This window comes from Cetorhinus maximus, chromosome 4 (genome assembly GCF_964194155.1).
Source record: "Cetorhinus maximus chromosome 4, sCetMax3.hap1.1, whole genome shotgun sequence".
Lineage (NCBI taxonomy): Eukaryota > Metazoa > Chordata > Chondrichthyes > Lamniformes > Cetorhinidae > Cetorhinus > Cetorhinus maximus.
In genome coordinates, this window is record NC_135882.1 from 82,392,552 (window position 1) to 82,420,314 (window position 27,763).

The following is a 27,763-nucleotide window of genomic DNA, read 5'->3' on the forward strand; positions in this document are numbered from 1 at the left end:
TTCTCACACTCTACTCCCTATAAGGACCCTGTCTGTTCTCCCAGTTTCTCTATCTCTGTTGCATGTTTAGATGATGCAACCTTCCATACTAGCACTTTTGATATGTCGTCCTTTTCCCTCAGCTGAAGATTTTCCCCACCGTGGTTGATGGGACCCACCACCGTGTCTGATCCATTTCACACACTTCTGCACTCACCCTTCCCCTCCTTCCCAGAGCCATGATAGGGTTCCCATAACCCTCAGCTTCCATGCCACCAGTCTCTGTATTCAACGGATCATCATCCCCCATTTCTGCCACCTCCAGCGTGATGCCACCACCAAACACATCTTCCTTGCCCCTCCCCTTTCAGCATTCTGAAAGGACCGTTCTCTCTCCGATACCCTCATCTCTTCCTCAGTCATCCCCAACACCACCTCCTTTTCCTAGGACACCACCTATCCATAGAAACACATGAGTTGTGACACCTGCCTTTTTAACTCCTCCCTTTTCACTGACCAATGCCCCAAACACTCCTTTGAGATGAAACGATTTATTTGTACTTCTCGCTGCTCACAATATGTCCGCCTTTACATTAGGGAGACCAAATGCAGATTGGATGAATGCTTTGTGTATCACCTCCGTTCAGCGCACAAGTGACCCTAAGCCTCCAGTCTTCTGTTGTTTGAATTCTCTACTTTCCGCCCACTTTGACCTTTCTGTCTTCTTGCTACTGCAGTGAAGCTCAAAGCCTCTTACATCCCTAACTTCTCACTCCTGATGAAAGATCATCATCCTGAAACATTAGCTTTGCTGCTTTCTCCACAGATGCTGCCAGACCTGCTCAGTATTCTCAGCATTTTCTGTTTTTACTTCAGATTTCCAGCATCTGCAGTGTTGCTCTTTCATGCAAATAGCACCCTCTGGTGTAGTAATTTCAGTATTGAATCTGGTGGAAAATTGTCATATTTATTTTGGTGCTTGAGCAGGATTAAGTTCCTGCCAACTAAACCAACTGCAAGCCAATAATGTATAAGTAAAATCTTTTCCCTAAACATTCTTGAAATGCCCCCTTTTTTGAAAATGAAAATTTAGAATAACTGATTAGTTTATTCCTGTCTATGTTGTTAATTGTATGCCTGAACATATTGAATTATATCTACAATGCAGCAATATTGTACCATTGGTTATGCATTTTGCGCACAGAGAAACTGTTCTAGGTTATGAACGTCGTTCTTGATTATAAAGCAGCTGCCATAATTTATAATTCCATACACTATATTTACAGAGAAAACACTGGATGTTTGAAACTGCATCATTGGGTTAAAAATTTCACAATCTCAGAATATTCCGAAAGTGCTTCACAACCAGTGAAGTACTTTTAAAATATAGAAACTGTTTTAATATAAGTAATATCTTTAATGTCAGCACAACAATTAAGATTTCAGGAGTTAAATTGTATCAATTCAATCCTATATTCTGCTATTCCTTTCTGTGTACTGTATTAGAAGACAATAACTAGGATGTTTTATGAGCTGTGTTTTTGAACACTGGTAAAATTGTTGCCCAACGTAGGTAATACATGTTAGAATAGTGACCAACAGCCCTGTTAATCTGTGGCTTGAGGTATATTTTTATTTAAGCTGCCCACATAATGATCGTTGGCCTGGCCTGTTCATTCCATTGATTGATTTAGGTGGCGTATACTGTGTAATGTGCACTCTTTTTCATGTTAAATCATCTGCACACTTCTGGAGTGGACTGGCAATGGGAAAGAGTCATTTAAAGAATGCTTTCCCTTTTTAGAATAACCAGGGGGTGAGAAAAATGTCAACAAGCTTCATTGGGCAGAATCAAAATCATTTGATTGGTTGTTTGGTGTTTTCAGCAGCATGGCAGCCCAGTCAGAAACTGGCTACTTAGTGTGACCCTGCATGCGATAGGGCTTTTGTTCAGGATTGCAGAACTCCCAGTCTTCTGTGGGATTTTCCTCCTTGTTGGGCTGTCATTAGGTAGTTGGAGGAATATACATAAATGTATCCTAGTTACTTCCAAGACAGATGCAGCATACGGGCAAAATTTTTTGAATTTAGTTTCTGACTGAAAGGTGGGGCTTTTTGCAGGTGGGGAACCCATTTGACACCCCACCTCTGAATTCCCTGACCAATCGAGGACAGGTTGACTTGGCCATTCCATCAAAGGGAAGATTTTTAATTAAAGGGACCACAACATGGGTGACAAGGGGGTCACCAGTACTTGGATTTTTGAGGCTACAGCAATCATAGGGATGGAGAGGAGACCCAAGAAGACTGCTGCCAGGTCTCGTGCTTAATTGGAGGTCCTGCTGCGATATCCGAGGGGCTGTAGTGAGGTGAGCTCTCTCAAGGACGAGAGGAAGAAGACAACTTCTCCAACCAAGCAGCCATAGATGGAAGTGCCTGAGGAAGTCAGCAGCAGAAGTGTAATCCCTTTATCCTGGAGAAAATGCAGCAAGAGGATACAGGGCTCGGGGGGACAGGAAGACAAGTGACATAGCAATTTCAGGTATTAAGCTCCACACTGATTTTCATAGCATTCTCCTGCACAACACTATTCAGGCCAGCAGATCTTGCAACTCCACCCATTCCTCTGTCTTCAGACCCCTCACATCTCCATGTCAACAGCTAACACTCGACGCTTGACCTAACCCTCGTGCACCCATGCCCCACAGCGACCCTCCACAAATTGTATCCTTCTCTCCTCTGCACAGAAGCTATTATCAACAGTCAACTCTTTGTTCTACTGCAAGGAAAGAAAGCAGAGCACACAACTTGGTGAGAGGCAGAGACCCAGGTTGGGGATGGCCCTCTGGTGCCAGGCACCTTATTGGTCCCTGAACTGATCCTTTGCTGTAGATTTGTGTTGCCTCCTTCCGGCTGGATTTCAGTGTTTCTCCTGTCTGCACTGTGGAGGCGCATGCGACTAAAGTGAAGACGGTTATTACCACTGTGTGTTGGTGGTGGTGTTCCTCTTCTTCTCTCTCATCAGAGTGCAAGATGCAACTGCATAAGCTGCTCCCACGCCATGGTGAAGGCTGGCAGCAGGGAAATGCAGCTGAAGGTGAGTGAAGTGCTAAACAGGTGAAGTGCCTTCCAAGAAGGTGGTGATCCACTTGTCAAGCATTGATAGCACATTCTCAGTGAAGAACTGCTTTGAACAGTAGCCTTTCACCTGGCCATGGCTGGAGCTTTTCAGTGTAACTGATCAAAGTCTTCCCAGCTTGTCAGTTTCACTGATGATGCTCTTGCTGTGAATCTGTTGGCACCTGTGCTATGAAATTTATAGCTTTTGTGAAGGCTCTGGTCATCAAGCAGTCTTGTGGTATTTTATACACCAGTATCTCCTGCCTGGTGCCATGGTTAAGGACATCGCCTTGGGATTGGAGAGGAACTTGGAGTGGGAGGGAAAGGATCCAGTTGTCATGGTCCACGTGGGTACCAACAAAATAGTTGGGACTAAGAAAGAGGTTCTGCTGAGGAGGTATGAGCAGCTAGGGGCTAAATTATAAAGTAGAACCACAAAGGTAATAATCTTTGGGTTACTACCTGAGCCACGAGCAAATTAACATAGGATGAATAAGATCAGAGAGTTGAATATGGCTCAAGGAATAGTGTGAGAGAAATGGTTTTCAATTCATGGGGCACAGGCACCAATGCTGGGGAAAGAGGGAGCTGTTCCATTGGGACGGTCTTCACCTGAACCCTGCTGGGACCAGTGTCCGGCAAGTCCTATAGCTAGGGCAGTATAGAGAAGGCTTTAAACTAAATAGTTGGGGGGGGTTGAAGGTGAAGGGGGTCACCTGAGGGGAGATTTGGGAAGTAGTGCCGGGTAATGTTACAGGTAGTGATAACCAGAGTGCAACAGGAAGGGACAGAGCATACAAACATAATACTGCACCAGGAAATAAGGTCAGAGTAGGCATAAATGTTAAAAAGACAGAATTAAAGGTGCTTTGCAAATGCTGCAGACATTCAGATAACAAAATGGATGAATTGATAACACAAATAGAAATAAATGAATGATATGATAGCTATTACAGAGACATGGTCACAAGGTGACCACAGCTGGCACCTGAATATTCGAGGGTATTTGGTGCTTCAGATGGCCAGGAGGAACGGAAAAGGAGGTGGGGTAGCTCCATTAATAAAGGACGAAATCAGGACAATAGTGAGAAATGATCTTGGTTCAGAAGATTAATAGAAACTAGTTGCAGGAGTAGGTCATTCGGCTCTTTGAGCCTGCTCTGCCATTCAATATGATCATGGCTGATCCTCTATCTCATCGCCATATTCCTGCTCTCTCTCCATACCCCTTGATGCCCCTAATATCCAAAGATTTATCAATTTCTTCCTAGAATATACTCAGTGACCCAGCCTCCACAGCCTTCTGTGGTAGAGAATTCCACAGATTGACCACCTTCTGAGTGAAGAAATTTTTCCTCATCTCAGTCCTAAATGGCCTACCCCGTACCCTGGGACTGTGGCCCCTGGTTCTAGACTCCCCAACCAGGGGAAACGTTCTCCCTGCATCTAGTCTGTCTAGCCCTGTTAGAATTTTATATGTTTCAATCAAATCCCCTCTCATTCTTCTAAAATCTAAAGAATACAGGCCCAGTTGAACCAATCTCTCCTCATACAACAGTCCTGCCATCCCTGGTATCAGCCTAGTGAACCTTCGCTGCACTCCCTCTATGGCAAGCATATCTTTTCTTAGGTAGGGAGACCAAAACTGCATGCAATACTCCAGGTGTAGTCTCACCAAGGCCTTGCATAACTGCAGTAAGATATCCCTACTTCTGAACTCTCATCCTCTTGCAATGAAGGCCAACATACCGTTTGCCTTCCTAATTGCTTGCTGCACTTGCCTATTTACTTTCATTGACTGGTGTACAAGGACACCCAGATCCCTTTTGTACATCCACATTTCGCAATAAATCACCATTTAAATAACACTCTGCCTTTCTGTTTTTCACACCGAAGTGTATAACTTCACATTTATCCACGTTATACTGCATCTGCCATGTGTTTGCCTACACACACAACTTGTCTAAATCACCCTGAATCCGCCTTGCATCCTCCTCGCAACTCACAACCCCGCCTAGTTTTGCGTCGTCAGCAAACTTGGAAATATTGCATTTGGTTTCCTCATCCAAGTCACTTATATATATCGTGAATAGCTGGGGCCCAAGCACTGATCCCTGCGGTATACCACTAGTCACTGCCTGCCATCTGGAAAAAGACCCATTTATTCCCGCTCTCTGTTTCTGGTCTGTCAACCAATTTTCAAGCCAGTATATTACCCCCGATCCCATGTGCTTTAATTTTGCCCATTAGCCTCTTATGTGGGACCTTATCAAAAGCCTTCTTGAAATCCAAATACATCACATCCACTGTTTCTTCCTTATCGATTCTACTGGTTACATCCTCAAAAAAACTCCAGAATATTAGTTAAGCATGATTTCCCTTTCATAAACCCGTGCTGACTTTGTCTAATTCCGTTAATACTTTCCAAGTGTTCTGTTACCATGTCTTTTATAATACACTCTAGCATTTTTCCCACTACTGATGTTAGGCTAACTGGTCTGTAATTCTGTCTTTTCTCTCCCTCCTTTTTTAACTAGTGGGGTTATATTTGCCACCCTCCAACCTGTAGGAACTGCTCCAGAGTCTATAGAATTTTGGAAGATGACCACCAATACATCCAATATTTCCAGGGCCACTTCCTTTAGTACTCTGAACAGACCCTGGGGATTTTTCAGCCTTTAATCCCATTAATTTCTCTAGCACCGTTTTTTAACTAATACTGATTTTCTCCAATCCCTCCCTCTCATTAGACCCTTGATTCCCCAACATTTCTGGGAAATTATTTGTGTCCTCTTTTGTGAAGACAGAACCAAAATATGTGTTCAATTCTCCCGCCATTTCTTTGTTCCCCATTATAATTTCCCCCCCTGTTCCTGACCTACATTTGTCTTTGCTAATCTTTTTCTCTTCATATATTTATAGAAGCTTTTACAGTCAGTTTTTATGTTCCCTACAAGTTTACTCTCATACTCCATTCTTCCCTTCTTGATCAATCTTTTTGTCCACTTTTGCTGAATTCTAAACTGCTCCCAATCTTCAGGCTTGCTGCTTTTTCTGGCAATTTTATATCTCTCCTCTTTGGATCTAATACTATCCCTAATTTCTTTCGTAATCCATGGCTGAGTCACCTTTCCTGTTTTATTTTTGTGCCAGACAGGAATGAATAATTGTTGTAATTCATGCATACGTTCCGTACATATTAGCCATTGCTTATCCACCGTCAACCCTTTTAGTAAGGTTCCCCAATCCATCATTGCCAACTCACGCCTCATTCCTTCGTAGTTCCGTTTATTTAGATTCAGGACCCTAGTTTCGGATTCAACTTCTTCACTCTCCATCTTAATGGACAATTCTATCATTTTATGGTCGCTCTTCCCCAAAGGATCCCGCACAACAAGATTGTTAATTAATTCTATTAATCCTTTCTCATTGCACAATACCCAGTCTAGGATAGCCTGCTCTCTAGTTGGTTCATCAAGTATTGGTCTAAAAAACCATCACGTACACACTCCAGGAAATCCCCCTCCACAGTATTATTGCTAGTTTAGTTTGTCCAATCTATATGTAGATTAAAGTCACCCATGATTACCGTTGTACCCTTATTGCATGCGTCTCTAATTTCCTGTTTAATGCCTTCCCCTACATCTCAGTTACTGTTTGGGGCCTCTTGACAACCCCCACCAAAGTTTTCTGCCCCTTGGTTTTTCTTATCTCCACCCAAACAGATTCCACATCATGATTTTCCGAGCCAAAATCCTTCCTCGCTATTGCATTGATTTCCCCCTTTACTAACAGTGCCACCCCACCTCCTTTCCCTATTTGTCCATCTTTCCTAAATATTGAATACCCCTGGATGTTCAGTTCCCATCCTTGGTCACCCTGCAGCCATGTCTCTCTAATTGCAACTATATCATAATCGTTTATATCTATTTGCACTGTTAATTCATCTACCTTATTGTGAATGCTCCACACATTAAGATACAATGCCTTTAGACTTGGCTTTTTAATCTTGTTAGTCATCTTCGCTTTATTTTGCACTATGACCCCATTTGTTTCTCGCCCTTGTTTATTCTGCCTTTCACTTTTGCTTCTTTTCTGTCTTTCGTTTCTATCCTTGTTTCCCCCTCCTCTGTCTCCCTGCCCAGATTCCCATCCCCCTGCCATTCTAGTTTAAACCCTCCCCAACAGCACTAGTAAACACCCCCCCAAGGACGTTGGTCCCTGTCTTGCCCAGATGCAACCCGTCCTGTTTGTACTGGTCCCACCTTCCCAAGAACCAGTCCCAATGTCTCAGGAATCTGAATCCTTCCTCTCTATGCCATTTCTTCAGCCAAGTATTCATCTGATATATCGTGTTATTTCTGTTCCCACTAGCACATGGCACTGGCAGTAATCCTGAGATTACTACCTTTTGAAGTCCTACTTTTTAATTTACGTCCTAACTCCCTATATTCAGCTTGTAGGACCTCATCCCTTTTTTAACCTATGTCATTGGTATCAATATGTACCACAACCACTGGCTGTTCGCCCTCCCCCTTCAGAATGCCCTACAGCCTCTCCGAGACATCCTTGACCCTGGCACTAGGGAGGCAACTTACCATCCTGGAGTGTCTTTTTTGTAGCCGCAGAAACGCCTGTCTGTTCCCCTTACTATAGAATCCCCTATCACTATAGCCCTGCCATTCTTCTTCCTCCCCTCTTGTGCAGCAGAGCCACCTGTGGTGCCATAGACTTGGCTCCTGCTGCTTTCCCCTGAGAAGTCGTCTCCCCCAACAGTATCTAAAACAGCATATCTGTTAGAGAGGCGGATGGCCACAGGGGACTCCTGGACTACCTCCCTTCCTTTACTCTACCTGTTCAGTCTTTACCTGCGGTGTGACCACCTCACTGAACGTGCTGTCCACAACAATCTCAGCATCGCAGATACTCCACAGTGAATCCACCCACTGCTCCAGCTCTGAAATGCAGTTAGCCAGTAGCTACAGCTGGACACATTTCCTGCACACACGGTCGCCAGGGACACTGGAAGTGTCCATGACTTCCCACATAGCGCAGGAGGAGCATATCACAGGTGCGAGCTCTGCTGCCACGACTTCGCTTTAGATTCAGTTCGTTAGTTACTCCTTTTAAAGAATACTAACTACTCTAGGGGCCTTATTCCACTCCAAACACTCCCAAAACAGTCCAAAGTCCTTACCTTATTTTGTTTAAGCTAATGGACTGTAGCAGCTTAATTAGTAGAAAATGTAGAAGTAGAAATACTCACCTGACCCTACTTATCAATCAGCTGCCTCCCCTGCGTCACATCACTTTTTGATTCGTGACATCACTTCAAACTCCACTGCCTGAAGGTCCTGTGGGTACGCCCCTCTCCAGTCTCGGCCTTTGTTTCTCGCGCCCTTTTATAGCGCTCTCGCTGGCCTCTCCTCTCCACTTTAAAACTCACCTCCTTCCAATCCTAACAGCAACTTGTAGTTAATTGCTAAATTAAAGAAAGACTAGACTTTAGTTATAATTTAACCCTTAAACTCCCTCAGCCACCAATCTCCAACTGAAGCTCTCTACTGCAGCCAAACACAGCACTGCTGTGCAGACCAGGTGATCAAGTTGTAGAATCAGTTTAGGTTTAGGTAAGAAATAACAAAGGAAAGAAATCACTGGTGGGAGAAGTTTATAGGTCCCACTAAAGCTGCACGGTAGGACAGAGTATACATCAAGAAATAATGGGAGCTTGCAAGCAAGGCACTGGAGTAATCTTGGGTGACTTTAATTTTCATATCGATTGGACAAATCAAATTGGCAAAGGTCGCCTGTAGGATGAGTTCATATTGTGTGTTTGGGACAGTTTATTAAAATAGTAGGTTATGGAACCTACAAGGGATCATCCTATTTTGGACCTGGTAACATGTAATGAGACAGGATTAATGAAAGATCTCATATTAAAGGATCCTCTAGCCAAGAGTGATCGTAACATGATAGAATTTCACATTCGGTTTTAGAATGAGAAATTTGGGTCCATGACTTGACTAAAGGCAATTATAAGGATATGAAGACTGAGTTGACTAAAGTAGACTGGGTAAATAAGTTCAAAGGTAAGATGGTAGAGAAGCAGTGGCAGACATTTAAGGAGATATTTCATAATTCTCAAAGGTATATTCTGTTAAGGAGGAAAGACTCTACCAGAAGGATGCACCATCTGTGGTTAACTAAGGAAGTTAAGGCGCTATTAAATTGATCGAAAAGGCGCACAAAACTGTCAAGTTTTGTGGTGGGCCAGAATATTGGGAAAGTTTTAGAAATAGCTAATGATGACTTTAAAAAAAACTTGTAGAAATTGGAGTATGAGAGAAAACTAACAAGAATTATAAAAATAGACTACAGCGTATAAAAGGAAGAATAGCTAAAGTGAACATTGGACCTTTAGAGGGTGAGACCAGGAAATTAATAATGGGAAACAGAGAAATGGCAGAGGCTTTAAGCAAGTATTTTGTATCCCTCTTCACAGTGGAAGACGTAAAAAGCATCCCAAGAATAATAGAAAATCGAGGCAAAAGGGAAGGAGGAACTGAAAACAATCGCTATCACTAGAGAAAAAGTAATGGGAATATGAATAGGCTTAAAGCTGACAAGTCGCCTGGACCTGATGATTTGCATCCTAGGGTCTTAAAGGATGTGGCTGCAGAGATAGTGGATGCATTGGTTGTAATCTTCCAAACTTCCCTAGATTCTCAAGAGGTCCCAGTAGATTGGAAAACTGTAAATGTAACACCTCTGATCAAGAAAGGAGGGTGACAGAAAGCAGGAATCTATTGGCCAGTTAGCCTAATGCCTGTCATTGGGAAGGTGCTAGAATCCATTATTAAAGAGGTAGCGGCAGGACATTTAGAAAATCATTTACAAATCAGTCAGAGAGCATGGCTTTGTGCAGGGGAAAATGTGTTTGATGGTTTTATTCTTTGAGGATGAAAAGGTAGTTAAAGGGGAACTAGTAGATATTGTGTATTTGGATTTCAAAAAGGCATTCAATAAGGTGCCACATAAAAGGTTACAACAGAAGATAACTTAGTGTTTATGGTGATATATTAGTGTAGATAGAGGACTGGCTAACTAACAGGAAACAGTGAGTCAGAATAAATTGTCCAAACTAACTAGTGGAGTGCCACAGGGATCAGTGCTGGGTCTCAACTGTTTATGGATCTATATTAAGGACTTGGATGAAGGGACCGGCGTATTGTAGCCAAATTTGCTGATGATGCAAAGTTGATAGGAAAGCAAGTTATGAGGAGGATACAAAGAGTCTGCAAAGGGATAGATAGGTTAAGTGAGTGGGCAAAAATTTGGCAGATGGAGTAAAATTTGGGAAAATGTAAAGTTGTCCACTTTGGAAGGAAGAATAGAAAAGCAGAATATTATTTAAATGGAGAGAGACCACAGAATGCTGCGGCACAGAGGGATCAGGGTGTCCTTGTACACGAAGCACAAAAAGTCAACATGCAGGTACAGCAATTAATTAACAAGGCAAATGGAATGTGGGTCTTTATTGCAAGGGAGATGGAGTATAAAAGTAGGGAAATCTTGCTACAACTGTACAGGACATTGGTGAGATCACACCTAGAGTATGGTGTACAGTTTTGGTCACCTTTACTCATGGAGGGATATACTTGCATTGGAAGAAATTCGGGGAAGGCTCAGTTGGCTGATTCCTGGGGTGAAGAAATTGTATTATGAGAAAGGGTTGAGCAATTTGGGCCAATACCCTTTGGAGTTTTCAAAAACAAAAAAATGAGGTGATCTTATTGAAACGTTTAAGATTCTGAGAGGGCTTGACCGGGTAGATACTGAGAGGATTTTGCCCCTTGTGGGGAATCTACTAGGGGGTGCAATTTAAGGGGCCTCCCAACTAAGGGAGATGAGGAGGAATTTCTCCTCTTCAAGGGTTGTTTGTGTCTGGCATTCTCTTCCCCAGCAAGTAGTGGAGGCTGCGTCATTGAATATATTCAAGGCTGAGTTAGACGGATTTGTAATTGACAAGGGAGTCAAGGATTTTGGGGAGCAGGCAGGAAGCGGAGTTGAGGCCTCAATTAGATTAGCCATGATCTTATTGAATGGTGGAGCAGGCTGTAGGGGCCGAATGGCCTACTCCTGCTACTGTTTATGTCATTATGTTCTTTCATTTAATGTTCACAAGGTATTTGGTAAGCCTCACTAAACCGTGATTTGTATTATGGGTTGTAGATTTGTATTATGGGTTTTTACTTGACAGTATCATAGGGGTCAGCAAAAAAAAAGTAATTGTATTTATCCCAAGAAGGGACTTCAGAAATAGATACCAGTATTCATTGACAAGCCAAGAGGCTACCTTTTGCTTTACCTATTCGTCTACTTGTTTTAGTCTACTTTTACTCACCAAACATGCTTAGCAGTCACAGATAACACCTGGTTTGGAAGTCTTTCTTGCAGGCAGGAATTTCTACTTTCCAGTTGGGACTGCCCTCTTACTTGTCCTAAGTTATTGTTTGGTTAAACTCTAGTTGTGTGTGGAAGATACAATAGGAAGAAAGATGAGAAATTATCTACTTTGTTTCAACATCTGTGTCTATCTATGCCTTTACACATTGCATCCTTAGTTCAGTGCCCCTTAGATCTTTTTAAAATTAATTCATGGGATATATTGCCCATCCCTAATTGCCCTTGTTCAGAGGGCATTTTACGAGTCATTTCCTGTCCTTACCTGGTCTGATGGCATTTTACAATGGTTTCATTTTCACCATTGGAGTTTTAATTCCAGATTTTTATTGAATTCAAATTCCACCATCTGCCATGGCAGGATTCGAACCCAGGTCCCCAGAGCATTACCCTGGGTCTCTGAATTACTAGGCAACAATAGCATTACACCATCACCTACCCTAGTTCTTGGAGGAAGTAAAAATAATTGATCATTTTCAGAAAATGTAAAACTTGCTCCAGGGAAGGGCTTGCCTCTCTGTATTGCATGAGAGCAAGGATGGTCAACTGGAACAACTCCAGTATCACAAAATGCCTTAAAAGGATGTAGCCCCATACGTCCTGTTTGAGACTTGCCAACTGAGGTTGGTGCTTTTTCTTAATGTTTAGAGGATCCACATTTAAAGAATTAAAATGATTCTGCAAGGTGGACAAATTTTGCCCCCTTTGAACAAATTTTGTCCTCATTTGAGTAATGTATTCCATTCATCATGGCAAAGGAGTATTGATTTATTTTCTAAAATAAAAATTCATAATGAACATTTGTTTAGATGGACATGATGCTATGATTTTGTGAGAGTGCATAAAAGAAGATTGCGAAAATGAATCTGTGTTCGATGCACTACTGTTTGTGATTTTTTTCTAAAGATTGATTTATTAATGTTGTTCCTGAAGTTTTACATTTTAAATTATGTGAAATCTCAAAGCACCTTTGTTTTGCCAGTCAACCATAACTGGTATATTCAACAGAATAATTTGTTAATGCTTCTGAAGGTGTTCAGTAATGAGAAATAAGAGAGAGAATTTTGACTGGAAGATGGACTTTTTTAAACTAGCAGAATTCTGCCTCTTCTATGATCTCATCTTTTGCAAATGAGAAGAATTTGAAGTTCAGTTTTTCCATAACCACTAATTATCTTTTCTTCACTCACAGAATACCTCGGTGTTAGAAAACCATCATTGGAGGTCAGCAGTGTGTGTGCTGCAGGAATCTAAATTATTTGCACATCTTTCAGTTGAGGAAAGGTGTGTATCTGATGTTTTGCTAAATAATTGTCTCTACAAATTTGAATTGATCTAAGACAATTGCCAAATTTTCCAACTTTTACATGTGTTTTAAACCTTTGTTAACTGAAAAGGAGAGCTGGAATCTTGGGCAGAATTTTCCCCCTGTTGGGGGGAAGTTGAAGAGCGGGCGTGCGGAGGCGCGCCTCCGATCGGCGCCCCCGATTGGGAGCACGCCGCCATTTCACATGGGCGGGCCAAATAAGGCTGGCCCAGTGTGACATCCGCACGGAAGCACTGAGTGCTCCCTGTGCGGGCGGCGGGGGTTTCCCTGAGCCAAGAGTGCGCACTTTCGCGCATGCGCACAAAAGAGCGCACTCATATCCCTGAGGCAAAGTGCTGCCTCAGGGAGATCGGCTGTATATTAAAAATAGAAAAAAAAATTCCCTGACACGTCCCCTCATGTGACACTGTCACATGAATTGGGACATGTCCATAACTTATAAAAACACTTGAATTAAAATTTTAAAAACCTACATGAAACCTCATCCCACCCGTGGATGAGGTTTTCATGCTTTTTCTGATGCCCGTCAGGGCTCCTGGCCTGCCCACCAAAGTTAAGGTTGGACAGGCAGGTCCATTAATTACTCTAATGACTCTGTCAATGGCCTCAATTGGCCATTGACAGGTCGGCAGGCGCACAGCTGATTTTGCTGAGCTCCCGCCTACCTGAAAATTTGAATGGGGCGGGATGACGTCGGGAGTTCCGTCATTTTACGCGTCGGTGAGCGGGCCCCATCCCCCGCTCGCCAATGGGAAAATCCTGGCCCGTATCTTTTTTCCATCTGTGTTCCAGGTCTCCCTGGTCATTTCACTAGCTACATATGGAAATCTGAGAAATGCCTCTCTCTTTTCCACTTTAGCTAATATGTTCATATTGTCACTTTACCTCCAGTACCATGGGCTGTAATTACTTCAGTAAATCTCTGAAATCATACTTTAACAAATGCTGTTTTGAAGTTCAAATGAAAATTCCACCATCTGTTCACACAGTAATTTCCTCAAAACACTTTCCTGCTTATTCCATAAGTTTCTAATTGTTCAATAATGTTATCCTATATTATGGGCTTACAGTTTTTCTGCTACCAATGTATGATTGACTGATCTATAGCTACCAGCTTATCTCCCTTCCCACTTTGTGATCAGGCAATAAGGCTATTTTCTGGTACTAACACTGGTATTAAAACTGGGAAGTTGAGAATAAGAAAGAGATAAACGCATTGCTTCACTTTGTTCTCGTGTAGAGCACCTTGGGACATTATTATGTTAAAGCAACGTTTGTAACCTGTTGTTGATGTCCTTGTCCCCATTAACCATTACCATCCCACACTGATCACTACACCAGGTGTTGGCTTTATATCTGCTTCTTTAAGTGCAAGGAACACTCACTTGAATGTTTATGGCAGACAACTGCTTTAGCCATTCAACATCAGATATGGCTGGACCATGTAAAACACTAAAGTCCTGCTTTCCTCTACCAAAACGGATCATCCTTGAATGCAGTGATAATCCCCGACTTTACTGCAACCTGTTGTCTGTACAGGGAATACCAAAGCTATTGTCTTTGATCCGTGTCACAATTTAGTTCTAGCCACAGACTCCATGGCCTTGCCTAACCACTGTCTGAAGCTGAACCAGACCGTGTGAAATCTTGGCACCCTTTCTGACCCATGAGTTTCTGATTCCATGGATGGAATCTTACCACTATAAGAATGGGCCATTTAAGGATCCCAATCCCACACACTGACAGTGTGTCCACTGGCATGATCAAATGGAAGGCAGCCTCCTAATTGCCTGCCTCAATGTCAGCCATCAAATTAAGAAGGGCAAACAGGTTCCTAAGGCTGCAGGCCCAACCAGAGGGCCTGCAGACACGGAAGGATGGCAGCCCACTAGCAGAGTTGACACTGCCACTGTAGGAGTAGGGCCATGAGTGAGCCTCTATCTTGAGTGCCCACTGAAGTAATTTCCATTTTTTGAAATAAGCTGCGTCACAACTGCCAGGCCACCACTGTGGAGGGAAACCCCTCCAAAAGCTGATCCCTGTGGCTCTGATGGGTGGGGGATGGATAAATATGAGAGGTCTAATGGGCTCCCCCGCCAGCCATCAGCAAACCGCCTCCACACATCTGTCCAGCTTTGACCTCATAGGAGGGTGGGGTCTCTTCCCTTGCTGGGAAGATACCAGTGGTGTCCTCGATCTGTCCACAAGTGGACACTTGCATATTCAAATTGGCTATTTGCTGCTGCAAGGCGGGTAGCCCTTGTCTCTTTCGCCCTACCTCTGGCAAGATCAGCCAGAGGGGGAAGCTTGTTAGTCCATTGACCTGGCACCCTTGCTTCCGGTCCAGGTATTAAAACTGCTTTGACGAAACCAGTAAAATGGTGCCCCATTTTTTTCTCTATCTTCACTACAGTCTATTTCTAATTACATAATATCATCTGTCTCCTGCCCTGCCCTGCCTCAGTTCATCTGCTACTGAAATGCTCATCCATGCTTTTGTTACCTCCTGGGCTTGACTATTTCAATTCTCTCTTGGCTTCCCACCTTGGAGCCTCTGTAAACTTGGGTTCATCCAAAACTTAGCTGGCTGTATCGCACCAATTCCTATTCACCCATCATCCTTGTGATTGCTGACCCACATTAGCTCTTGGTCCAGCAGTTCTTAGCCATGTTTTAAAATTCCTTTGTGAACTCTATTCTCCCTATCTCTAACCTCTCCCAGCTCTACAGACCTCCAAGATCTCTTCACTCCTTCAATTCTGGCCCCTTGTGCATCTCCAGTTTTCTTTGCTTCACCATTGGTGGCCATGCTTTCAGCCATCTAAACCTTAAAGTTTGGAATGCCCTCCCCATATCTCTCCACCCCTCTGTCCCTCCTTTGAGATGCTCTTTAAAACCTATCAGACCAAGCTTTGGGTCACCTGTCATACCTCCCTATGTGGTTCAGCGTAAAATTGCGCATAATGTCAACAATCTAGAGAAAGATGTTTAGAATCCGAACAGAGATAATTCTAGTAAATTATTTTCCTGAATGAGTTTCCTACTATCAGAATTACTGAGCAGAGCTCTCGCATCACAATCTGATATAAATGTAGACTGGTGGTCTAGACAGTATAGCTTGCTTGTGGCATTTGTCCCCAGTGCTTCAGTAATGCAGTGGATGCCCTAGATTTAAGTGCAAAATCTACGATCCTTGATATCCTGCTTTGCCTTTGTCTCAGTTATGTAGTTGGTTCTCCTAATAACAAAATTCTTCTTAATGGCGAAAAGATTGGAAGATCCTTGTCAAATCAAGTGGAGAATAGTGATCAAGATAATTAAGAAATGATAGCAAAATTACAAGGCCACTTACGGCCTGATGTGTAAATCTAACTGTACGGCGTTGACTCATGCAATCCACATGTTGTTAGAAATAGAGATTTTCAAAGTGTTGATTCCAGTTCTTTCTAGATTTACACTCAGTGGTAATTGGAGGATGTTTCCATAGAAATAACTAGAATTTACCTCTGCTATCAAACTCTGAAGTGAAAAGGTTAAAACTATTTGCATCTTGTCAATTCCAGTCTTTGTATGAAAGACTTCCCAGGAATGTTATCTGTCTCACCACTAAGTCTGTTTTTCAGCTTTTGTAAAATGTTTACAGTATATCCTTTTTTTTTAAAGCTATCAAATAGGAAGCCAGTTGGGTTCCCTAATTCTAGCCACAGACATAAGCCGCCAGAATGAGTTTCTGTCACAACTTCGAACTCGCTTGGACAGGAGCGATCTATGTTTAGATGATGCCGGTCATCGACATTTCATGCTGCAGGTAACCTTATTTTAAACTACCTATCTGGAGTTATATATTTAAGTAGTTGTGATTCCACCATCTTCCCCAAAACCACCCATGGGCAGACTTAACTTGAAATAAGATAATTTAATTTACAACGATGGACTACGTAGCTTACCTCTACAAATGTGACTCCAGATTCTCAGCCATATGGTTGATCCTTAACTGGCCTCTGAAATAGCCTAACAAGCCACTAGGTTGTATCCAACCGCTACAGAAAAGAAAGACCGCCTGGCATTGACCTAGGCACTGGAAACAACAGGCACATCTAGCGAAGGCATCCCTGCAAAGTCGTTTCCACTAACACCTGGGGACTTCTGCCAAATTGGAAGAGCTGTCACACAGACAAGTCAAGCAACAGCCATACTTACTGATTCATACCTTTCAGCCAATGTCCCAGAATCCTCCATCACCACTCCAATAGAGGTGGCAGCAGGGTGGCATACACTTGGGAAGGAACTGCCCCATGAAGTCGCATAGCATCAGGTCAAACATGGGCAAGGGAACACCTTGCTGTTTGCAACAAACTGCCTCCCTCAGCTGATGAATCAGTGCTCCTCCATGTACAACAATACTTGACAAAGCACTGAAGATAGCAAGAACCCAGAATGTACTCTGGGTGGGGGGACTTCAGTGCCTGTCACCGAGTGGTTCAGTAGCACCACTACTGATCAAGCTGGCTGAATTCTGAAGTACGTACTGCCAGATAGGTCTGTGGCTGGTGGTGATGAGAGAATCACCACGAGGGAAAAACCTACTTGACTTCAACTCTCTCACCGTTGCAGATGCATCTGCCCTTGACAGTATTGGTAGGATTGACCACTTCACAGTTCTTGTGGAGATGAATTCCCATCTTCACAATGGGGATGTGCTCCATTACCACTGTGCTAAATGGGATAGATTCAGAACAGTTATAGCAGCTCAAAATTGGGCATCCATGAGAAACTGTAGGCCATCAGTAGCAGAATGGTATTCAACCACAATCTGTAACCTCATGGTCCAGCATATCCATCATTTTACCATTACCATCAAGCCAGATGACCAAACCTGATTTAGTGAGGAGTATAGAAGAGCATTCCAAGAGCACCAACAGGAGTACCTTTAAAAACTAGGTGCCAACTTGTTGAGGTTACAACACAGGTCTGGAGGCCAGCTAACCAACAGAAGCGACATGCAGATCTTGTAACCGATCAATCAGATCAAAGCTCTGCAATACTGTCATATTTTGTCGTGAATAATGATGGATAATTAAGTAACAATGAGAGGAGGTGGCTGTATGAAAATTCCTATTCTCAATGATGGTAGAACCCAGCTCAATTGCGGAAGATGAGGCTTCTGAACCATTTGCAACCATCTTCATCCAGAAATGCCAAGTAAACGATTAATAATCATCTCCTCCTCCTCCTGAGGTCCCCAGCAACGCAGGTGTCAGCCTTCGGGAAATTAGATTCACTCTACAAAATGCATGAAGGCACCGGTTGCAGCAATGGCTATGGGTACTTAGAACTTCCAGGCTTTAATGTTGAAGACTTGTGTTCCAAAACTAACCTCTGTTCCGGTAGAGTTGCCTGATGAAATGGAAAATTGCCTAAGATATGTTGTGTCCACTTAAGGCAGTCCATGTCCCAACACTCTATTTTCCAGTTATTAGTAAAAGGGTTGTTACCATTGATAAAAAGCAGCACTCACTCATCAATAACCTATCCACTGACGCTCCTTTTGGGTCCTGCCAGGAGCGCACTGCTCCGGACTTCATTACAGCCTTAATCCAAACATTTGCCTGGCCATCAAGAAGCCCCAGCATAATTGAAATCAATGGGAATCGGGGGGGAAAACTCTCCACTGGTTGGAATCATACTCAGGACAAAGGAAGATGATGTGGTGTGGAAGTCAATAATTGTTTTTGCATTATTCATTCATGGGGTGTGGGGGTCGCTGGCTAGGCCAGCATTTATTGCCCATCCCTAATTGTCCTTGAGAAGGTGGTGCTGAGCTGCCTTCTTAAACTGCTGTGACCCCTGTGGTGTAGGTATACCCACAGTGCTGTTAGAGAGTTTAGGATTTTGACCCAGCAACAGTGAAGGAACGGCATTATATTTCCAAGTCAGGATGGTGAATGACTTGGAGGGGAACTTCCAGGTGGTGGTGTTCCTATGTATCTGCTGTCCTTGTCCTTCTAGATGGTAGTAGTCGTAGGAACCTTGGTGAGTTGTTGCAGTGCATCTTGTAGATGATACAAACTGCTACCACTGTGCACTGGTGTTGGAGGGAGTGAATGTTTGTGGATGTGGTGCCAATCAAGTGGGCTGTTTTGTCCTGGATGGTATCAAGCTTCTTGAGTGTTGTTGGAGCTGCACTCATCCAGGCAAGTGGGGAGTATTCCATCACATTCCTGACTTGTGCCTTGTAGATGGTGGACAGGCTTTGGGGAGTCAGGAGTTGAGTTATTCGCTGCAGGATTCCTAGCTCTGACCTGCTCTTGTAGCCACAGTATATTCATATGGCTAGTCCAGTCCTATTTCTGCTCAGTGGTAACCCCTAGGATGTTGATAGCGGGGGACTCAGTAATGGTAATGCCATTGAATGGATGATGGTTAGATTCTTTCTTGTTGGAGATGGTCATTGCCTAGCACTTGTGTGGCACGAATGTTATTTGCCACTTGTCAGCCCAAGCCTGGATGTTGTCCAGGTCTTGTTGCATTTGGACATGGATTGCCTCAGTAACTGAGGAGTCATGAATGGTGCTGAAAATTGTGCAATCATCAGCAGACATCCCCACTCCTGACCTTGTGATGGAACAAGGTCATTGATGAAGCGGCTGAAGATGGTTGTGCCTAGGACACTACCCTGGGAAACTCCTGCAGTCCTGGGACTGAGATGATTGATCTCCAGCCACCAGAGCCATCTTTCTTTGTGCTAGGTATGACTCCAACCAGCGGAGGGTTCCCCTGCCCCCCGATTCCCAATCACTCCAGTTTTGCTAAGGCTCCATGATGCCACACTCAGTCAAATGCTGCCTTGATGTCAAGGGCAGTCACTCTCACCTCACCTCGGGAGTTCAGCTCTTTTGTCTATGTTTGAACCAAGGCTGTAATGAGGTCAGGAGCTGAGAGACCTTGCCAGAACCCAAACTGAGCGTCAGTGAGCAGATGATTGCTAAGCTGAGAGTAGACTGATGAGACGATAATTTGTTGGGTTGGATTTGACTTGCTTTTTGTGTATAGGACACACCTGAGCAATTTTCCACATTGCTGGGTAGATGTTAGTGTTTTTGCTGTACTGTAACAGCTTGGCTTGGGCGTGGCAAGTTCTAGAGTACAAATTAGTACTGTTGCTGGAATATTGTCAGGGCCCATAGCCCTTACAGTTTCCAGTGCCTTCAGCTGTTTCTTGATATTACGTGGAGTGAATCAAATTGGCTGAAGACTGGCATCAGTGATGCTGGAGACCACCGGAGGAGGTCAAGTTGTATCATCCACTCGTTTGTTGTAAATGCTTCAGCCATACTTGCTGCACTGATGTGCTGGGCTCCTCCAGCATTGAGGATGGGGGAGATATTTGTGGACCCTCCTCCTCCAGTGAGTTGTTTAATTGTCCACTGCCATTCAAGACTGGATGTGGCAGGACTGCAGAGGGGGATCTGATACATTGATTGTGGAATCACTTAGCTCTGTCTATCACTTGCTGCTTATGCTGTTTTTTATGCAAGCAGCCCAGTGTTGTAGCTTCACCAGGTGCTCATTTTTAGGTATACCTGGTGTTGCTCCTGCACTCTTCATTGAACCAGGGTTGATCCCCTGGCTTGATGGTAATGGTAGAGTGGGGGATATGCCGGGCCATAAGGTTACAGTTGTGGCTGAGTACACTGCGCCTCATGGATGCCCGGTCTTGAGTTGCTAGATCTGTTCAAAAATCTATCCCATTTAACACAGCGGTAGTGCCCCACAACGCGATGGATGGCATCCTCAACGTGAAGATGGGACTTCATCTCAACAAGGACTGTGCGGTGGTCACTCTCACCGATACTGTCATGGACAGGTGCACGTGCAGCAGGCAGGTTGGTGAGGATGAGGTCAAGTATACTTTTCCCTCTTGGTTCCCTCACCACCTGCCGCAGACCGAGTCTAGCAGCTATGTCATTTAGGACTCGGCCAGCTCAGTCAGTAGTGGCGCCACCGAGCCACTCATGGTGATGGACATTGAAGTCCGCCAGCCAGAGTACATTTTGTGCCCTTCCCACCTTCAGTGCTTCCTCCAAGTGGTGTTCAACATGGAGGAGCACTGATTCATCAACTGAGGCGGGTGGAGGTAGGTGGAAATCAGCAGGAGGTTTCATTGCTCATGTTCAACCTGATGTCATGAGACCTCATTGGGTCCAGAGTCGATGTTGGGGACTTCCAGGGTAACACCTTCCCGACTGTGTATTACTGTGCTGCCATCTCTGCTGGTTCTGTCCTGCCGCTGGGACAGGACGTACCCAGGGTTGGTAATAGTGGTGTCTGGGACATTATCTGTAAGCAATGAGTGAGTATGACTGTCAGGCTGTTGCTTGATTAGTCTGTGAATCAGCGCTCTCAATCCAGATGTTAGTAAGGAGGACTTTGTCGTGTCAACAGGCCTGAGTTGGCCGTTATCATTTCCAGTGCCTAGGTCGATGCCAGGTGGTCTGTCCAGTTTCTTTATTGACTTTCTAGTGGTTTGATACATGAGTGGCTCACTAGGTCATTTCCATGGGCATTTAAGAGTCAGCCGCAAGTAGGCCTCAATTGCATAGTGAACCAGATGGGTTTTTACAACAATCGACAATGGTTTAATTAGACTTTATTTCCAGATTTTTATTGATTGAATTCAAATTCCACCATCTGCCATAATGCCCTGAGCATTACCCTGGGTCTCTGGATTACTAGTCCAGTGACAATACCACGAGGCCACCATCTTCCCCCGTATCCCATGGGATGCCCTCATCCCCTGAATCAATTTTTAAAAAATGAATAGTGCATGTGTATCAATTTTACAAATATTTTTTAAACAATCAATTTAATTTTGCAGCCCCCGAGCAATATTTAATTCCTTGAATTTTATCCACCTGGGAGTTAAGCTGAATTCCCATATCCCTGATACCTCTGACCAGTGGAATGCCTGCAAATGTTGCATTTTTAATGCGATATGTCTTGTTTTTAGGTGGTTATTCAGTTAATTTATATTTTATTTTTAAACTATACCAGACTACAGATTTGAAAGCATACTCTTGCATTTTATAGTAGATCGAGGCACGGAATCCAAATACAGATTAAGCTTGTGACATCTAAGACTTGTATCTGAACAATTAATGTTCATGCTTCAAACCCCTTTGTGTACATTGAACAGCTCCCTTTGCCAATGTGTGCCATTTAAATATACCCACAAGGTATATTTATCTCTGACAAAATATTTATTTTATTGGTCCTGCTTCTCTATACTTACATAATCCTGGAAGGTTCAACAGGGCAATTTATTATATATTTTTAATAAAATCCAATGATAATCCAGTTATCCTTGAGTGAATTATTTCCTGAATGTTACAGCCATTAAGTACTTTTTATGATACATAACTTTTAACAGCTAATGAAGGAAATCACTCTTGTTTCCCACCACCCACTGTGTATGACTCTAAATGTGTAGCATCCTTCTAAATAAATTTTTGGTTTCAATATTCAATATTTAACATTTCTTCAGGCCTAGTATAAACCACTTATGACCTCAAGTTTGTGTACATCTGAACATTTCACCTTGTCTAAATGATGAACAGTTCTGACTTCCTCTATTTCATTCAAACAAAATTCCTTCCCTTTTATGTGCCTGTAGCCAGATTCAGTACCACGTTTGAATGAAAGTTAAAAGGAAAGGCATTTCTCAAATATTTTGGAGCAAGATCCAAGCAAAAAATTTCAGTGTTTTTGAATCTGTCTACAAAGCTTGCACTTTCTTTTTACAATCATAATTTGTATTCTTTTACTTGTTTTGGCTTTTCTCTCTTTTCGCCCCACTCCAACTTCTGTATGTTGACTGTCTTTTTCTCAGTTTATGTCAGTGTTGGTCTGTCTCTTACTCCTTCTGAAATTTTGTGCGTGTCTGCTGTGCTTTTAACTGTGTGCTCTCCACTTGTGTGTGTGGTTGTTTTCTCTCTTCCCACTTCCCTGTGTCCCTTGTTTTCTACTTCTGTGTATATGTTTTCTTCCTCCTCATCTATGTTGTGTGTGAGGGATTTCGCTGCCACTCCTGTGTCTGTGTATGCCATTTCCTCCACTTCTATAAGTGCATTTCCTCCTGTTTCCATTGATGTGTCTGCTCCATTTGTGCTTAGGTGTGTCTCTTACATTTCTTTGTGGGTCTCCTGCTCTTCCAGCATCTCTAGCTGTGTTTCTTCTACTATTTCCCTGTGTTTACTTAATTCTTTACATTGTTCCCATCTTCATTTCTCTGTGTGCCTCATTTTCCCCTCCAACTTTTCCTCCTGAGGATCACTATAATGGACTAAGGTGATCAAATATTCTTCAGAACACGTCACTTCCTGTGCTCTCTCTCTGAGGCCACAACTGTGGACCTGAACTTTTGGGATGGATAAATATTTTGGTGTTTTGCTTTACTGTTTCTGGGGAATTGGGAGTATTTTTGGTGGAAATTGAATAGATAAAAGTACATTGTTACTAGTGTTTGAAAGTAGAGTGTTGATAGATTTTTCTTGCCCAAGCTTGCATGCAATCTTATAGTTGTTAACCATAGAGTGATTGGAATTGTGGAACGAAAACATTCTTAAAATGGTGAGCTAACAGAAGAGAGGAAAATAAAATAACTATCATTACAAGTAAAAATCTTTTGTTCTTATAGATAGCACTGAAATGTGCAGATATCAGTAACCCATGCCGGCCTTGGGAACTGAGTAAGCAATGGAGTGAAAAAGTATGCCAAGAATTCTTCCATCAAGGTACATTCAGCAAAGTAGCTCAATTTAGAGCATTTTAGCAACAAACAATGTTAGAAGCAAAAATAATAACCTTTTTCACAACTCTCACCCGTAATTCCACAACAGGGCTTGTTTTAGGGACCAGTGCAATTCAGCATTTTTATGATATGGCAATATGAATATTGAAAATGTCATTAGTACCTTCATCTCATAGTTGAGGGATGACCTCAAAATAGGAGTGATTAACATGGAAGAGGATGAGAGAAAATCTTCAGGATTGCTTGGCAAACTGAGTAGATAGTTGGGAGGTGCAGTAAATAAGTATAAAGCCGTGTGCTTAAAGATTTACATGAGTAATGGTAAATTGTTAACCAAAACTACTTGGGGAAAGGTGTTTGGGTCATGATTGATCCCTCAAGATATCAAACCAAGGTCTTGACGGCAAATAGAAAAGTTAATTATTCTTGGGTTGCATAAGAGGAATGGAGAATAGACCAAAGAAACAAATCCTATTTCTCAGGCCCCACTGAGTTTTTAATTTGGAACCCACACTACAGAGGATGGAGCAGAGCTGGAAAAATATGAAAATGAGCTAAGATGGTAAAGGGATTCATCAGAAAGGGAAATATGTGGATTTGGGTCTAGTGGTATTGGATAATCTGGAGCCTTGTCCTGGGCCTGCATGGCCCAGACCACCTCTCAAAAATGTAAGAATAGGCCAATTTAAGTTAACAGCAATCTTCTAAAACCTCACCAAGTGCAACCCTGTAAGATCCCATGCTCCTCAAGCATGTCTCTAGCTATCCTCCTGAGGCAGCTAAACATTAGAGGCAGTTGCCAAATTAGCTTGATCTCTAAACTGCATTATTCTCTATGCAGACAGCCTTATCAACTTACAGCATCAACTCACTGTCTTATAAAATTGTGTTTTCCATGAAAAAACATTTTGAAACAAAAAGAAACCCCTCTATGTTCTACTTTATAAAATCTTCAAAATTATAGGATAAAGCAATTCATAATATTTCTTTATATTGCAGGTTTATATTCATTTGTATAATTTGAAAAATGCATATTACAGGTGTAAAATAAAAAAATACTAGTTGCAAAATATGCAGATTGTTCAGTTTGAGAGAATAATGCACTAACAAATAGGATAACTTTTGAAAATTTTAATACATCATTCGTCATGAGACCATTTATATTTAAACTGTTCTTTTCCCTATTTAGGGGATATTGAAAGGCGGCATAAGCTAGCTATAAGTCAGCTATGTGATCGCCATACAGAAACTGTCGCCAATATTCAAATCGGTGAGTGATTCGAATTTTAACAAAATGTAAAACAGCTGACTTTTATAATGTTCAACTACTGCATTTATTTGGGCATGATCATGATACCAGAGCAGTGGCCAAGATGCCAGTAACCTGCAGTTAGGGGTATCTTGAATTTGAGAAAATCATTTCAAAAATTGAGCCAATCTTATTTCTAATACAGGGTCTCAAAGAAAAGCAAGCGATGTTTTGAATTTTGAGCTTGCATTTAAAGGAGAAAGTTTGGAGTAGGAAGTTTTGAAAATGAAGTGAAAGTAAAAAAGAGAGAATAGAAAAAAGGGAAGATGGATGGGAAATGTTCAAATTTTCTATTTTCACTTAAAGATTTTAAATCTGAACTTTTAGTTACAATAGTATCAATATTATTGCTCTGACAATTTGATTAGCTTTACATTGGTAGTATATTTTTCTCAGTTGCAGTTGGAAATGATTTTTTAAAAATAAGTTATCTAAAGGGCCTTAGAGTGCAAAGTTTTACAGTAAACAGCACACTCCTTGTCAATGGTTTTATTTTTGTGTCCTTTGTTTTAAACAAAACATTGTTATTTTTCTATCTTTGGACATAAGAATTTACTCTTATAATGATTTTTATAATTATATAAAATTTAACATGTCTATTTAAAAACTCATTAACATAGTTAATTAAGATTTTGTTTTATGTACCAGGTTTTATAACTTACGTAGCAAAACCTCTTTTTGTGGAGTGGTCTCGATTCTGCAACACAACACTGTCACAGACTATGCTTGGACACCTTAGTTTGAATAATGCTAGCTGGAAGGGATTACTACAGGAACGGACCCGGAGTGGAGATGATGCTGATTCTACTTGCGAGGAAATGGACTGAATTATTACCTCAGGAAAGCCAAGAATTATTTTATCCCACTCACCTAGCTCATTCTGCTGGAGCTGAACAATGAATTTTCAGCCTATTGGTTTGAATGCAAATGGGATAATTCTTTAGGTGAGGGGTTGAGATATATTTGCAGGCTCTGACTGTCACGGTTGCATGTGTACCCGTGCCAACATTAATGTAATTCCATGCTTTTTTCAAAGCATCATATTGCTTCTTTGCCCCTCGTTCGGCCTGAACATGAAGCAATACACAAATACCTCAGTTGGCTTTTGTGAGACATTGAGCACGTAAACTGCAGTGGTGGCCATACTGAAGTGATTGGAAAAAGGAGTGGCAGTGTCCCAGAAAGTGCCATTTATCAACTGTTAGTTTGAATACTGTAATACAGACTGATACCTAGAATTTCTGCACTTGGGGTTTCCTGTGGTTTTTTTTAAAAAGGCTAAAATATGAACTTAGTGAAAATCTTCTGATGTTGGTACAAGAAGAGTTTTTGTTCTCTTCCCGTCATTTTGGAGTGACTGAATGCATGCAAAGAAGCCAGTCCTTTTCTGCCTCAGAGATTTGTTTACAATGCTGTATTTTTGATACTTTGGTTCTGGTTCTTGCCTTGAAGCATAGTGGAAAAGGAACCACTAATTTGGGAAATGCTATTTGGTAAGAAGATAGAACAAAATAAATGCTGCAGCTCGTTTTTAATCTTTGTGATGCCATTTAAGTTCCCATGGAAGCCTCCCTTCTGCCATGGTGTTCCTTTAGTGCACTGTGAATCCAGCCTTCATCTCTTGACCACAACCAAGCTTTACTTCAGCAAATATAAGAAAAGAGTGCTGCTGGTCTTTGCCTTTTTGGGGGAGAGTTGAAGAAATAGAAAAACAGATTGGGTGAAGCCAACATGTGGTTTTCATGCATGAACTGCACTTAGTGATAGTGGCAGTAATTTATATAAAGATCAGCTCAGGATATTTGCCTGTGTTTCTGGAGCAAGTGATGGTGGTAACCAAGAATAAATGTATCTGAACAAAGTGCCACTTTCACCATTCGGTTTTCTTCAAATGTGACATACATGAAGCCAGATTGAAGAAAAACTCTAACATTGCTACAGATGCCTTAAAACTATGCACAAAGCTAAGTGACCAAATCTGTTTGTATTTTGAAAAGTGCGTTGTTCCTCGACCTTTTGCGAGTGAATTGTTACTCCCCTGTGGGCCTTGTTTGATGTGAAAAGATGAACCCTTTGTAGGATAAGATTACAAATGTTATTTTAAACTTCAAACATTCCATTTTGTATTTTACAATGTTTTAAATAGTTGTTGATTATGTACAGTAAGCAGAACTGTATCTTAGGTTTGGCGTTTTCCAGTGAAACAAACTTGGTGCTTTTCTCTTTTTTTTAAGTTACTTGTATTTCAGGACTGTTTAAGAGAATTCTGTTTACAATTTGTTGCAACAGCCATCTTTGAGAGATGAAGGCTTCAATGTTAAGCTTAGGGACATTACCAGGTTGTTGGCAGAGATGCCATATTCATATTTTGATATGTGCCTGTTGCTGTTCAGAATTTTGAATAAAAAAATTGACATACCTTTTGAACTACATATCTGTTTGATCTGTAAAATTTTAACATTTTTATTGATAGTATATAGTTTGCATTTCACTTGTATTACATAGGATCAAGATTTTGATTTAATCACGGTGCAGTAAAGCATAGCAGAAATCCTCCTATAGGGCTTTGAAAATAGCACCAGTAACTGATTTTGGAATTATGATAATTGAACAATTGCAAGGATCTGTAGGAAGACTACTTTTTAAAAAAAATTGTTCTTGTGAACAAAAAAGTTAAGCATTCACCCACATTTTAACAATTACAGTTTTAATGACTATGAAATTGTTAACTTGGGCAACAATGACATTATTT

At 42.0% G+C, this 27,763-nt stretch overlaps 1 protein-coding gene across 5 annotated transcripts in view; it reads left to right on the forward strand.

Moving 5' to 3' along the window:
• pde7a (phosphodiesterase 7A) overlaps nt 1–27,438 on the forward strand; it is a 137,246-nt gene extending 109,808 nt beyond the window's left edge. For all 5 annotated transcript variants that reach the window (XM_078540409.1, XM_078540410.1, XM_078540411.1 and 2 more), the window contains 5 exons: nt 12,758–12,849; nt 16,556–16,700; nt 23,589–23,685; nt 24,892–24,972; nt 25,660–27,438. In XM_078540409.1, coding sequence (XP_078396535.1) covers nt 12,758–12,849; nt 16,556–16,700; nt 23,589–23,685; nt 24,892–24,972; nt 25,660–25,838 — 594 coding nt within the window. In that variant the 3' untranslated portion in view covers nt 25,839–27,438. The remainder of the gene's footprint in view (nt 1–12,757; nt 12,850–16,555; nt 16,701–23,588; nt 23,686–24,891; nt 24,973–25,659) is intronic.
• Nucleotides 27,439–27,763: the final 325 nt, after the last annotated feature.